Source organism: Melozone crissalis, unplaced genomic scaffold (genome assembly GCF_028551555.1).
Source record: "Melozone crissalis strain CALT ecotype California unplaced genomic scaffold, PUWL_Pcris_2 ptg000018l_1, whole genome shotgun sequence".
Classification (NCBI taxonomy): Eukaryota; Metazoa; Chordata; class Aves; order Passeriformes; family Passerellidae; genus Melozone; species Melozone crissalis.
The window spans coordinates 18,420,601-18,435,324 of NW_026535796.1; the positions used below are offsets into that span (position 1 = coordinate 18,420,601).

At 46.6% G+C, this 14,724-nt stretch overlaps 2 protein-coding genes across 10 annotated transcripts in view; both read left to right on the plus strand.

Annotated features, from left to right (window-relative positions):
- The window catches only part of AMBRA1 (autophagy and beclin 1 regulator 1), a 124,354-nt gene extending 114,206 nt beyond the window's left edge, over positions 1-10,148 (plus strand). Inside the window, exon 18 of the mRNA XM_054276364.1 lies at positions 8,563-10,148. Within this exon, the coding sequence (XP_054132339.1) occupies positions 8,563-9,053 (491 nt within the window). The 3' untranslated portion in view covers positions 9,054-10,148. The remainder of the gene's footprint in view (positions 1-8,562) is intronic.
- The window catches only part of ARHGAP1 (Rho GTPase activating protein 1), a 182,821-nt gene extending 171,779 nt beyond the window's left edge, over positions 1-11,042 (plus strand). For all 9 annotated transcript variants that reach the window (XM_054276377.1, XM_054276386.1, XM_054276379.1 and 6 more), the window contains one exon: positions 11,024-11,042. The gene's annotated coding sequence lies outside the window, so the exon portion shown is untranslated. The remainder of the gene's footprint in view (positions 1-11,023) is intronic.
- The last annotated feature ends 3,682 nt before the right edge of the window (positions 11,043-14,724 follow it).

The following is a 14,724-nucleotide window of genomic DNA, read 5'->3' on the forward strand; positions in this document are numbered from 1 at the left end:
CGGGAGAGTGAATCTCTGGCGATATGAATAGAAAAGTTGTCTTTTTCACGTGCTTTGAGGAAGGAAGTTTCATTCTTCTCCAGATCATTGTCTCTTTGTAGAATCAGCTGTACTGCCTTCATTCCTCACACATGTCCTGATCTCCTAACCATCAGCAGGGCTGCAAGCTGCAGAGAGTTATCCTTTCTGCCTCTGTGTTAAGAGTTCAGCTTGATCCTCCAACTTATGCCAAAGGTCTGCAGGCTTCACAAGCTCAACATTTTGATATAAAATAAAATCACTTCTGTAAATCATTGTAAATCACTTCTCACAAAGCATCTTTGAGAATACTGTTTCGTTTGATTGATGAGGTACGTGATGAGTGCCCAGTTCAGCTATACAAAAATGTCTCTAGTGGTTAGCAGTCCAGGAAAACTTATCAATATGTAAGGAGCTGGAAACAGCTACTGTGCAATTCCTGTACAAAGTCACTAATCTGTTGAAAACATTGATTTATCCAAGCTTCTTGTCTCAATACTGTAACTTTGTGCTTTCATTCAGCTCTGAAGGCTTGGCTAGATGTGGATTGGGCAGTATATACATAGGAAAGATGAGAAAATCAAGGAGACAATTTTGAAGTTGTTGGTTCATGATAAACCTCCTTGGCTTTGGGAAGTAGCCCACAACAAGCCTGTGTGTGCCTATATGCCTGCTTGTTCTCTGTCATTCTGAAAGTTACATTTTGGTATGTGACTCTTCCACAGTTTCTGCTGTGTAGTATCCAGCATGTGTGATATGGCTTTGTGTTTCTCTGATCTCAGCTCTTCTGTACAAAGTTAAGTGGGAAATTCCTGCCCGCTGGGGTTTCCGTCTGTTTATCTCAGCAGAGCTGAGATTAACCTCTCTGGAAGGTTGGTACAATTGATGGCGTGTGAATAAGACTGGAACACAGACTGTCTGGACAAATGCTGAACTCATGGGAACTGGTTCTTCCACTGAATGTGGAACAGACTGAGAACATGATAGTGTGGGACCTTCTTGCATCAAGGCCATGATGGCTGATGCTGCAGGCTTTTGGAATCAGTTAAACCAGGAGAGTTCTCTGACACTGCTTCTCTCTCTTGCTGTTCTGCAATCATCTGACAGTTTCTTTATGTTGTTCTTTTTAACTTTTCAATTTTCACATCTAGATCATAGGTTTTAACTAGACTGTTAATGAGACGGGGAAAGGGCTGTTCTTTACCAGTGCCTTGGCAGGATAGCTTTACAAAGAAGAAAAACATGTAACATTTGGAAGAAAAGGAGTGTAAATAACAAGCCTAGGACAGGTACTTCTCTTCATCTCTCTTTCTTGCTTGGAAGAAGAGCAGCAAGTTCCACATCTGGTGCAATTTCCGTCTCAAACATTGACTTACCACATGTCCCCTTGCAAATGGCCACACCTGCAAAATGAGCTGTCAATCCTGTCAGCTGTATTGGGGCCTGTAGAACAAAGGAGTTACTGCAGTTTAAACACATGCCTCAGAGATGAGCCAAGGTGTTTTTACCTGTTGTTGGTCAGTTCCTATGCCAGTTGCATCCTCAGTGGAAAGCACTGTGTAAGGACTCAAAAGTAACTTGAAACAGGGAATTGTGAAGACTATAACGGTCAGGAGGATGAAGGATCAAAAAAATCAATAGTAATACATGACGGAAGAATAGTACAAAGAATTGACATGAAGCAGAGAGACAAATTTTCTTCTCCTTTTACCAGCACCTTAGGCAGTCAGCCAGGTACTTGTGGCATTGGTGGTCTGGCTCATCTTTGTGCTTCACATTACACATGAGCATTACTGGCTGGTTGTGATGGTAAGCCAGCCATTTTCCTAGCATCATCAACTCTTGTGATGCACATCCAGTGTGTTCCAGCAGGCAACAGGCAAGACCAGGTGCTGTGGTCCTTTTCTGATGGCTAATTTACCCGCTGTATGTGCTGTAAGTCTGCCTGCTGGAAGGAAAACTGTGTTTCCTAATAGTATGATCTAGATGTCAGGGGCAAAAAGGCAAAAAAAAAAAAAAGGAGAAGAAATGTAAGAAATGTGCTACCACTAACTTGGGGTATGACCCAGGGCAAGTTATTAATCATCTACTAAATGGGAATTAATCTTCCCATAGTACAGCACACCAGGGGCTGTGGAGATTAATTAGTGTTTTGTATGGGGCTTTGAAGATGGAAATCATATGTAAAGGCTTAGCAGCATTATCATCAGCACAATGGATAAATCAAGTGTGATTCTGAGTAATGTAAAGGAAAGTGGTCTAATTATTGCCCTGCCATGAGGGGTGAAAAAGCCCCGACCAACTGACCAACCAACCGAAAAAAAAACTCTTGTAAGGTTTAAAAAAAAAAAGAAAAAAAAAAAGAGGCTAATGCCACCCTGAGAGTGGGTTTCTGTCCTCTGTCCTGTCAGCCCTGCTGTTGTGGGGAATTCTGGTTCAGGGCATTTCTTGCAGATATGTGCTTACTGTACAAAAAAAAAGAGAGTATGCAGAATTGCATCAGAAATCTAATTAAGTTCTGTGCGAGTATAAATAGTTTCCTTTTCTCATGCAAAGCTCTGCGGGGACTTTGCTGCTCTGATTATCTTTCTGCCTTCTTTGGAGGAATGAGTATATGATGACTTTATTAGAAGTGAATCCCTCTAATGTCTAAATCTTCCTGTTTTGCAGCGGACTTGTGAACTCTGCTTCCATGCCACACATAAAGGAAAGGTAGTTAGAGTTGAGAGAAAACTAGGAGAGGTACCAAGAAATGCTTAAAAGTGTTTGAACTGTCTCCTGTTTTCTTTTAAGCTGACAGACATAGTGGAAATAGTGATAGAGTTGTAACTTTTAGGCACCCTTAATTAGAAACAATCTGTTGGGTGTTATACTATGTTTTCCTTGCAAATAGACAGGCATAATGGGAGTGGGATCTGTATTCAGCTGGCAGATTGAATCTCACTTAAAACCCAACAAAAATTCCTAATGAGATTTAATGGCCCAAAGTTTTAACCTTTAAAAATTGTAATTCCCGGTCCAGACTGGGTTGGGCTGTGGCTGCCACTTGTTCAGGCTGTTGGATCTTTGGAATACAATGCAAGGAGCAGTAACTGCAGGGTCTGCAATTTGCCAAAGCTGCTGCAGGCAGAGGGAGAAGGACCTCTGCAGAGCTGCAGGACACTTGTTTGATAGTGGGCCCACGCTGTCCCCTGGCTGTTGGGAGATAACCTGTCTTTCAAGTAATCCAGTTTTTAAAGAGGAAAAAAAAAACCAACAACAAATAACTGAAAAGCAGATGTCATCTGATTTCCTACCATCTGCATTGTCTTTTGGGCTTAAAACTCAGTGCTTGTTGTGCATGTAGGCACGTGTCATGAGTTACTGAAATTGTAGCCATCCGAATATTTGCTGTCACTGGATTGCTACTTTGCCTGTCTTTGAGGGAGCAACATATGCTGTCATGCCATATACAGTTCTTAACTTGTTGGGTTGAAGTGTTTATCACCAGCCAATATAAATTTTCATCAGTTCCAACTGCTTTCAGATGTTGCAGCAGATTCATTTGAGAGGGAAGAGGGTTGTAACATGAAGGCTTGGGTTTGTGAGATTCAGTCTGTTCAAACTATTGGTAGTGAAAAGACAGCACATACAAGCAAAACTTTCCTGATATAAGCAAAGGATCCTGGGAGTGCCTGAGGAGCACTTAGAAGCAATCAGTGTGCCTGCATGTGATGTAATTTATTTAATCTGAGACATTAGGAACACGTGTCAAGGGGCTGCTTGGGCAGGAATACTTTGTCCCCAGCCGAGCCTCATGAATGCTAACGAGAAGAAACATGTTGTTTGATGTTAGCTGAACACGTTCTTGCAATGCTCTTGTCAGATGTGATGTGACTTTTGTGTAGTTAGTGTGGAAATGGGAACTGGGACACCAGGGATCAGCTTCCAGATCTGCTTCTCATCCTCCAAGTAGAAACGTGGGTAGATCCCTTAGCCTTTCATCTGCCCGTCCATCTGTAAAATCTGCGTCATATGTCCTATAGAACTGCAAATTTTGGTTTCTCTTTAAAATCCTCTGAAAACCACTACCAAAAAATAGACTTAGGTTCTAGAAGTATGTACTATGCAAGCCTTTACAGCGTGATCTACTCCAAGTACTTGGGTCTCTTGGGATTAAATTATGTGGGCTACTTTTAAACTCTCATTACAAAAGCAAGTTTCACTCGTATGAATAGCCAAGGTGAGATATTACTAAGAAAATTCTTACAAGTTAAAGGCAGTTGTATTTTTTCTGAGTTCTGCGGAGTTGTTTGCATTAACTACCTCAGAAAGGAAGTGTGAACATGTTTCTGGGCTTGGTTGGAAAGAAAAGTAATTATTGTGGCATTAAGGGAGATATAATTATTCATAGCTGGTTATACTGTGGTGTGCCCCTCCCTTTTCTATTCTTATGCAAGGGGTGAATTAATGTAAAAATGCTGATATTTTTATCTTTAAGCATCTGAATTACTGGGGCAGCTCACACCTCAGAGCTATTATTTCATGTTCTCTGAAGACTTAGATATCTCCGCAGTGCTTACTGTTCTAATTTTGAAGCTTTGTTTGCAAACACGGTTCCTAACTACTGCTGGTTTTACAAAGCAGAATGTTGAAAACAGAAGAAAATTCAAGAGCAATGTCAGTATATTGCACAGATACAAGGGAGTCTGATCTCATCCTTGCTTCTGTGGACTTTGCATTCCATCAGGAGTGTGCCATCCATTCCCAGAGATAAACAAGTTGTACTCCCTGTAAGTACTTCAGAGTGCACTTCCTTTAGAAGTGGAAATACCCTGCCTTACGCCCAACTCCATCAAAAGTTTGTAAGATGTTTTGCCTGCATAGTTTTCTGTGTCAAATTCTTGTCTTGCTGGAGTAGCATAGAGGACTTTTAAAAACAGATGCATTAGCTAGGGAATATTTAGCTAAATGTTTGAGACAGCTACATTGACAGAAATCCTCTGGTCTTTGGGATAATTGCTCTCAAGAGTAATGTTTTGTTCTGTGTTTGGAATAGACAGGCATTTGGACCTCTGGAAAGGTCACTTTGGTTACAGTAGAAAACATTTGTAGGAGCACAGCACTGCAGCAAGCTGATATGTGTGTGGTTTACAGCATTGCTGTTGTTTTGGGTAAGTGCCTGTGTGCCCACCCTGAACCTTCACCAAATGGAAGTTAGCTTATTTCACTTGCTCTGAATACTAATGTAGTCTGCATTGGCAGCCTGGTGAAAGAATGTGTGTGGGAGTCACCAGGCAGTAGGAACGGGCTGTGTGTGAATCTGTGCTGTAGCTCAGCTCAAGGCAAATGGCACAGCAAGCTTTGCTCTGAACTAGTCAGCCCAAGTCATCGTTGAAACCTGAGAGAGGAAAAGGGGAGGACAGTCCCCAAAACAGAGGTGTTTGTTGGCTGTTTGAATGGTGAGGCTCACTTCTGGCTCTTGATGGGCTGGGAATTTCTAACATTGCTGTATCTCTGGGATCTGAAGGCTCATGCCTTACTGATTCCTGCTGTGGCATCAGCCCTTGCCTGTCTTCTGAGGAAGGAGATGCCTCAGTTGGAAATTCAGCCATGGCATATGGTAATTTAGGGGCAGGGAAGAGCCAGGGATGCTGTGGTGAAGCATATGTTTGTAATGCTGAGGAGCATTGGCTGGCTGGGAGTCCTTGCTATTTTGCTGTTCCAGTGCTTCTGTACTGGACTTGTTTATAGTAAGTGATCTATCAAGAGCACAGTACCTGCTGTTTCAGGAGTTGTGTAGATAGGCCTGTCTGGCATGTCTCTAGACCAGGTTGCAAATCTTGGCTTTCTTAAGCTTCCATTCCAGCCTGGCCAGATGGTTGGTAATGAAGTACGACTATGCCCTCAGAAGGAAGTGATTACTGAATCAAAAACCATGCTTCTCAAAACTTCCACTTAGTTCTGCTCATGATTAATGTTTCAATATCCCTTGGCATGCATATTTTTCACACTGGAGTTTTCCAATATAACAGTTGCCTCTGTCCTCAGTCTTTGTACTGGTCAGCCAAGTTCCTAGTTCGTGCATCAGCCACATCCTGAATAGGATTTCTCTGCTAGAGTCGTGGGTCAGGCTCTGTCCAGGGGGTATTCTTGCTCACTCCTCTTAGGCTGTGCTGCAGATTCTCATGTGGTTACAGGTGTCTCTGTGGTCCCACTGATGCTCTAATTGAGGGGCAAGGTATAGTGCATGTAGCAGGTTTACTGCATTCCTAACAGGAATCTACTTACACTACTGGTGAGATGTAAATTTGCCCTTAATGTCCATAATATTTCTGCAGGAGGACAATATGTCAGCAGACTTCCTTGAGGATGAAATTAACTGTGTCCTGTGGTAAGGGATGCTGGCAGTGCTTGATGCAAATACTACTGAGCCCATGAGAAAAGGGAATGAGCTGTCACTGACTGACTGCATGGCGTCTCTCAAGTGGCATGGTGTGGACTTTGCTGAGTATCTTAGCTCTCATGCTGGATACATGATCATCCAATCATTTAGGCTGGAGAACACTTCCAAGATCATCAAGTCCAACCTTTGGCTGAACACCGCTATGTAACTAAATTATAGCACTAATTGCCATGTCCTGTCATTTATTAAATAGTTCCAGGAATTGTGACTCCACCACTTCCCTAGGCAGTTAAAATGAGTGAGCACTGTCTCAGTGAAAAAAGTTCTTGCTAATGTCCACCCTGAACCTTCCCTGGTGCATCTTGAGGCCATTTCCTCTTATCCTGTTGCTGGTTAACTGGGGTAAGAGACTGGCTGCACCTCCTTTCAGGTAGTTGTAGGGAGTGATAAGGTCTCCCCTGACCCTGCTTTTCTCCAGGTAAACAACCTCAGGTCCCTTAGCTACTCTTCTTACGACATGTGCTCCAGACCTTTCACCAGCATCATTGCCCTTCTCTGGATGTGCTCCAGTACCTCAATGACCTTTTTTGTTGTGAGGCGCCCAAAACTGGCCACAGGGTTCAAGGCATGGCCTCACTAGTGCTGAGTACAGGGAGACAATCTTCCCTGATCCTGCTGGCCACACTATTGCTGATACAGGCCATTGGCTTTCTTGGCCACCTGGACACACACTGGATCATGCTCAGCCATGTCAGCCAGCATGCCCAGGACCTTTTCTGCTGAGCAGCTTTCCAGCCCCCCTTTCCCCAGCCTGTAGTGCCACCTGGGACTGTTGTGACTCAAGGGTACCTTGTTGAACCTCATGCAATTGGTCTTTGCCTTTGACCTAGCCTGTCCAGATTCTTTCTCAGACCCTTTCTGCCCTCCAGCATATCAACTTACTGTCAATCAACTTACTGTCAACCAACATACTGTCAACTGTGAGCTCACTGAGAGTGCACTAGAATCCCCTCATCCAAATCATGGATAAAGATATTAAACTCCACAGCCCCAAGTATTTTTGTTTTCCTAGTCAGTGTGGCATTTTGTTTTTTATTGTGTTCTAACTCCTCCCTACATCTAGCCTTGTTGACATTTGTGTTCATTTCCTTGGTGCCAGGAGAGCTCATGGCTTTCTCCTCAAATCAGCACTGTGATAGCTTCATAGAGGTGGGAGTGAGATTTATTTCTTTAATAAGAATCAGCAAGATCCCACTGTGGAATGTTTCTAGCAGTTTATTATTACAGATTGTTATCCCCAAATGCTCTGGGTAGGGTTTATAGCAAAAGGAGGATGTTGAGAAACTGAACTGGAATGAACTTCCCTGTCATGGTGTTTTAATCTTCTACATGGACAATTCTTTGGTGAGATTTTGTTCTCCTGAAGTAATCTTGAGCAACCAAGGTATGTGACGATGGTTCTCTCAGAGCTCACTACAGCCTGACAATAAAGGAAAGCCTCAGAGATAAGAGTAGACAAAGACTGTAGGTCTTGAGATTTTTTTTTTTGTATTCCTCAAAAGATATCAGTCAAGGGGAGCAGGAGCCTACACACTTGATCATAGCTAATGTGGAAGACCATGTTCTGTAGCTTCTGTTTGCTGTTGGCTAGCTTCTTTTGTCCTCCCTAGACTGGCACTGGGGGCATTGCCAGTGTGTCATCTGCCTACTTCTCAAACAGGTGAAGTAGGAAAAGCCATGGAGTTCTTTAACACCATGGTGAACTGTTTGGTTTATTGCAGTGCAAACTGGGGTTTCACTTCTTGTCCCCGTGGGTAGAGATAATCTCTACAGCTGTGATAAAGCATCCTGCCTCTTTAGCTACTACCCCTTCCCCCATCTTTATGGCCGGATGAGAGCTGCTTTTCCAAGGCTTGGGCATACAAGTCTCTGAGGGTTACCTGTGGAAATGACCAAGATTTTCTTGAGAGAATTCAGTGCCTTTGTTTTACACTTAACCAAGTGGCAAGTTATGGAAATAAAATACTGGGCTCTGTGTGGAATAGAACCTTCATCTTCTGTCCCACACACGCACACTGCATGATGCAACTACTCAGCATGCTTTATTTTGTGTTGTGGTTTGCCTTGTGCACCAGAGTTGCTTGTGCTTTCTTTTGCAGGTGAAGGTCCAGAATATGGGGCCAGTGGTGAGGATGCCCTGAGCAGGATTCAAAGGCTGATGGCAGAAGGTGGCATGACTGCCGTGGTTCAGAGGGAGCAGAGCACCACCATGGCATCCATGGGTGGCTTTGGCAACAACATCATTGTGAGCCACCGGATCCACCGCAGCTCTCAGACTGGCACAGAGCCCACTGGAGCTGAGGGCGCGTCGGCACAGCAGTCCACCTCTCAGCAGCTGGGCACAGAGCTGGAGGGACGGATCCTGTCGGAGTCCGTGCAGCTGCCGGAGCGTGGCCTGAGCCCACGGACAGCCCCTAGTGGGAGTGAAGGACAAAGCGCTGGTGACCTGGATCTGCCAGAGCAGGCCCAGTCCTCCATGGACACCGAGGGACCAATTGAATACAGTGACCTAACTAACAATAACCATCTTTCTGACAGTACCAACTTCTATAGTAATGACAGCACCAGTGGGGAGTCGCGGAACAGGTAGAGATTGAGTTGTGTGTTGGTGCTACCCTTGTACTGCTCGGCAGAGACCTGTACCTCACAGCTGGCCAGGAGCTGGAAGAGCAGGGATGGGTGGCTCTAACAGGATGCTGGTGGTTCAGAGGGCTTCTCTATCCTGGGTGATGGGGGAAGGGATCAGAATTGCAAGGGAAACCATGGGAAAGAAAGCATACTTAACTTCCAACATTCCCACTGCTGAGGAGTTAACAGGAATACAAACCACACTTGCTGCACATCAGCCAAATTTTGAAGCCCCATGGCATCTCCAGAGCTAAGCCCTGCAACTGGGTGTGTCATCCTTTGTAAAGCCTTTTTCCTTTCCTTTTTCCTGCCCTTTTATACCCATGGAGCTGATCAGTAGAGTGAAGAAAGGGAAGGGGGCCTGCAGCATCCTTCTGGAGACAGGCAGTACTGGGCAAACCCAGGCGTGATGCTCCAGCTCTGTTGCTGGAGTGGAGGAGTCTTCCAGGCCATAGTCCCTCTCCATAGCACAGCACTGCTCCCCCAGAGTGTGGTTTTCTGAGACCAGTCCTGCCTATGCTGTGGTCTTTTCTGGGAAGAACTGGGCTTCACCAGAACATGCATGGCTCAGGATATGCTCACAGGTGGAATCTTTCCTTTTTAGAGTTAGTTTAGGACTTGGCAGGAACCGAAGCAGAGATGCCGTATGGATGGGTAGAGGGACAAGGGCTACTGCTCTCTAGTCAGGATGCAGTTCTCACAAGGATGTTCTAAGCTGTGCCAATATTAACATGAATGAGCCACTCCAGTGGTTTCATGGTGCCAGGACTGAGCTGCACATCCTTGACAGGAGTCAGGAAGTCTCTTTTCAGCTCCAGGCCAGGGTGTGAGGTATGGGTCTGTGATGTAAGGTGTTGCATGTGAAATCTTGACCTTGTACATGTAGTTTCTAGTGGAGAAGTCAAGGCTCTGATACTTTGTTTTTAGTCTCAAATGTGATTTTCCTTTTCGTTTGTAACTCTCCATCCCTAGCAGGCTTATGGAGGAAGTACGGGGAGAGTGTGAGTGCTGACGAGGGAAACACCAAAGATCAATGTCATTAAAATATGACAAACCCCTGCTTGACCTCCTGTCTTCATTTGTGTGATGGTTGTCTCTGTCTTTGGCCTTGGGGACAGATACTTTCATCTATGAAGCTCCAGGCAGCATGCAAATGTCAGATGATGACCACCCCTTTCCCCGGAGGAAAGCAGACTCAGCCTGTGAGTTGAAACTCCAAAACTGGGAAACAAGGAGTTGCATTTGGGAGTCTTACTTGCAAATCACATTTTAACCAGTCTGGAGATGAGCAGGCACCTCTGCATTTCCCATCATTCAAGTCCTGCACTAAGGAGAAAGAAGAGCGTTTCACCTGTCCTGTGTAAAAAGCTGTGGAGAGGTGCAGCACTGAACATCTTGGGCAAGCAGGGAGTGGTCTGTCTTGCTGACCCCTTGATGCAGAAGAGGGTTGCAGTATCTGGCTGTTCTGGATAGAGGAATGCACAGTCCTCTGTTACCAGTGTGGTGTGAGGGATGTTTCCAGTGCTGTCTGAGCACCTGCCAGCAGCTGCTGTGCTCCTGCCCAGCTCCTCTAGATTCTCTGCTGCTAAGACATTACAATAAATAAGTCTGTCATTAGGCAGCACTCAAGCTCCCAGTCAGAAGAGTCTGTTAGAGAACATTAAGCAAATCTTCCCTTAAATCACAGCCTGGAGATGAACCTTAAATCAAATCAGCTGCTGCCAGGCCTCATTGCTGAGTGTTAATGAGGCTCTAAAACCTGCCCCAAGCCAACCACATCCCTGATCTGACAGGAGAGCAGCCTGAAAAATGGGATTCCCTTGTGTGGCAAGGAAGGTTTCATGCATCCCTGTTTTGCCTTACTGTGGAGGGGCCTGAGGATGTGCTGGCAGCTGGGAGCCAGAAGAGCTATGTCTCAGATGGACAGACAAGGCAGTGCAGGTCTAGACAGAGCTGTTTATTGCTCTGCTTGAAAACAAACTAAAACAGAACCTGGAAAAAAACCTGCTTCAGCTCAGCCTGACATCACTTCTTCCCTCTCCCTGCATGATTCCTGGAAGAACCTTGAGGCCCATTCTTGGTAGATGTGTTGCAGAGCATTTATAGATATCCATTTTCAGAATGAGCCAAGCTATCTACGGAAAAATTTCCATCTCAGTTGGAGAAGTGTCTTGTGGGCTGCCTCGCCCTGTGCTGGCAGATTCTCAGAGCCTGGCGTGCGCTGTTGCTGGGCGCTGTGGCCAGGCTGCTGTGCAGAGCCCTGAAGCCTGCTCTGCCCATGGCTTCCCCTTGGTCCACACCTGCCCCCACTGGAGACTGTGGCAGAGCAGGGGGTGAGCTCCAGTGGGAGCCAGAGCAGACCACAGCCACTGTCTTTGCCATTGGCATGGGATGTGTCTGAAGCTCTAAAGCACTTTTCCATTCAAGACTTGAAGGGGATGCTCTTCCTGAGGTAAGAGTGGAGTCCTGGTCAGAGGAGGCAGCTTTGTAGCTGTGGGCAAAAGGCTGCTATCAGCTGAGCCTGACTGCAGCCTGCCTTCCTACAGGCTTTAAGCAGGAGCCATGGGCACAGTGGGTGTGGACAGGCTTAATCTTCTGGTGCTGCCTCAGACATGCTTTTTAGCTGACCTGCTGTTGCTACACAACTGAGTAGATGCCCTCAGTGGTGATGGGCTTATGTGTACAGAGAGCAGTGTTTTTCTTTTCTGTTTCAGACCTAAGAAAGCCCAGATTATCCCTGCCTGAGACCTGATGGAGCTATGTGGGTGAATGGGTGAGGAGGGGACATGAAGCAAAATTGAGCCCACTTAGGCAATGAGCTCATCCACATGCAGCCCAATGCAATTTATTTATTATGCCTCCCATGCTTCATGTGGGAAAAAAGTATCTGCTTTGGACTCCCCTGCTCCAGTGCAGCAGTTTTCCTCAGTTGTTTCAGGCAGGGCTGATCTAACTGTATCCTCAAGCAACACCCCTGAGTCTGTGTGGTGACCTGGGGCCTGGAGCCCTGCAGAGAAGAGCAGGTAGTGGGATTGCCCACACCAGGGACAGCAGCACAGCAGCTCAGGGCTCCTTCCCCAAGCCTTGCAACTTTACCTGCTCACTGCAGTGTGACAATGCAGCACTGAGGCAAATGCAGTGCCAGGAGCAACATGGAAATTCAACAAGAGCTGCTTCAGGAAACCAAACCAGAGCTATGCATACTTGCTGGCCCAATTTAGGAGGCAAAGTGAGAGCTTTGCTGCGTAGGAGCAGGAAATAGTCTTAAAAAGTGAAAGCTTTTCTCAGCCATAGACTGTCAGGAGCCTTTAAATGTGCTAACAAAATCCTAGGAAAACGAGAAATACAGTGCAGAGAATTTTATTTAGCTTTCAAAAGGCTCTTTTGATAAAGTCCCTCACAAGAGGCTATTAAAGAAATTTAGTCACCTCAAGGGTGAGGGGTAGAGTCCTCCTGGAGATAGAAGCTGTGGGAATTGGAGTCAAAAGTAAGAGCCATTTCTTGGCATAGAATGAGGTTAATGGTGGGTTGGTCGGGTTCAGTAGGAGCCAGTGTTCTCTAAAAGCCCTAATGAGCTGAAAGAGGAGGGGAACAGCTGATGATACAAGATTATTTAGGTTAGCTAGGAAGGGAGAATGTGCCAGAAACCTGGGGCAGTGGGAGGAGGTAGTGGTTGGAGCTTCCGTGCTGGAAGGGGACTTTTTGTATGAATCCATCACAGATGGAAACCTGCATGGGTGCTGCTGCAGCCAGTGAATGCTCCAGCATTCTGAGGCCTGGACCACACCAGAGGGTGAGCACTGCCTGGAGGGAGACCTGGGATCCCAGAGAAAGTTGCTGAAGCCCTGGCAGGTGGTACAGTGAAGTGGTGATGCCTGTTTGTTCTTGTGAGTCCTGGGCTTTCTGCCCTCACTCCTTGGCTTATCTGTTGCTCCATCTGCAAGTACTTCTATTTGACCCTCTCAGAAGTCCCACCCCACACGTGGCTTTTGTGGGGTGACCTTGTAGCTGTATGTGACCACCAGGAGATGTGCTGGGCAGGAAGGAGAGGCAGGGACCTGGTCACAGCTGGGTGTGTGGGGAGTCTCTCCCATTACTACTGATCCCAAAGCCAAGCCCCGTAACTGGTTCCTCCAGTTGCTGCTCAGGCTGCTGGCTGGGGAGTAGTTGCCCTCTCTGCTCAATCCTAATCTGTCAGAGAAGTTATTTTTCAACAGAAAAAGGCAAATTAATTAAAGTGTGCAGCATGTGAGCCATCCACCACTAACTGGGATCTCGGTGTGCAGTGCATAAATATCATTCCATTGCCACTTCTGCGTGGAGGGGGTCCTCAGCACACGAGGGAGCTGGAAGGCAAAGCAGTCTTTCCAGCTGCCACTCTGCCAGCCGATTAATGCCCGTGTCCTTCTCCCCTCATCCCCAGGAGCAGAGGCCTCTCCCCCCTCCCTGCCCAGCTCCTGCCTCATACAGCCCATACAGCCACTCCGTGCACTCTGCCGAGCACAAGGATTTGTTTTCCCCACAGCATCTCGAGCAGAAGTGCCTCTCATCTGCTCGCAGTGAGCTCCCTCGGCTCCTCTTTGTTTCGCCTTTCAAGCAGTTGTTGATGGCATGTGGCACCAGTAGGAGCTGGCAGGGATCAAGCTGCTTCCCCAGGATGCTGGCCCTGGGCATCAGCTCTTTCTGCCAGGAGCCAGCATCCCAGAGAGGACACTGCGAGGCTTCCCCTTTGCCTCTGATCTGAAAATCAATATGCTGCTACTTGGTCTCCAAGCATCCACCTTCTGTGCCAGGGTCTTGCCTGCCAATGCAGGCCAGGCTGCTCCAGCTTGCTGGTGCCACAGGGGAGGGACTGGGCATCCCATGCAAGCTGCTCAAATAACTCAGGACAGGCAAAGTGTGAGCAATGGGAGATGTGAATACAGCAGGGAGCAAATGCCACCACTGGAAAAGGCAGCCAGACACAGAAGTCTCCAGGAGGACCTGTTGCTGAAACTGGACCAGTGTGGATGTGGAGAGTTGCAGCTGATCTCTGCCACCCCACTGAGCCTTCAGTTCAGCTGTGGCTGGCCAGCCAGTGAGCTTCAGGCAGGCACATGGATTTTGGCAGCTGCTGAGGTTTGCCTTTCTGTCCTTGCATCCTGCCCTGTTTCAGCTTGGCTGGTGGAGTTGGTCTTTGGAGTCCCTGCTCTTTCCAAGCTCAGGAAACACCCAAATCTCCCTGGCCTTTCATCCTTACCCTCTGAGCTCCTAGCTCTTCAGCTAGGAGCTCTTCAGTTTCACAGAGGCTGGAGTAAATAGCAAACACTGCAAAAACGTGAGATGTGGTCATTTAAGCTTGGTTCTTTCTATTTCTTAGGCTCATCTTCATGGCCTTTTCCTGGAGTTTAATGCTGGACCACTGATACCATTGCAGCTATTAAAGCCTGTCCCTCAATCCCCAGTTCAATAATACAGTAATAGCCTGATAGGATCAGGAGCTGGCTCTGACGGCAGATGGACTCCAGTCCCTTCTCCAACACAGCATGGGGCACTGCCACCCCACTGCAGGGAAACTTTAATTTGCAGATTATCTTTTTTCACTGCAGACTTTGGGGATGGGGGGATGAGTAAATGGTAGTTGCTGGCTGCTG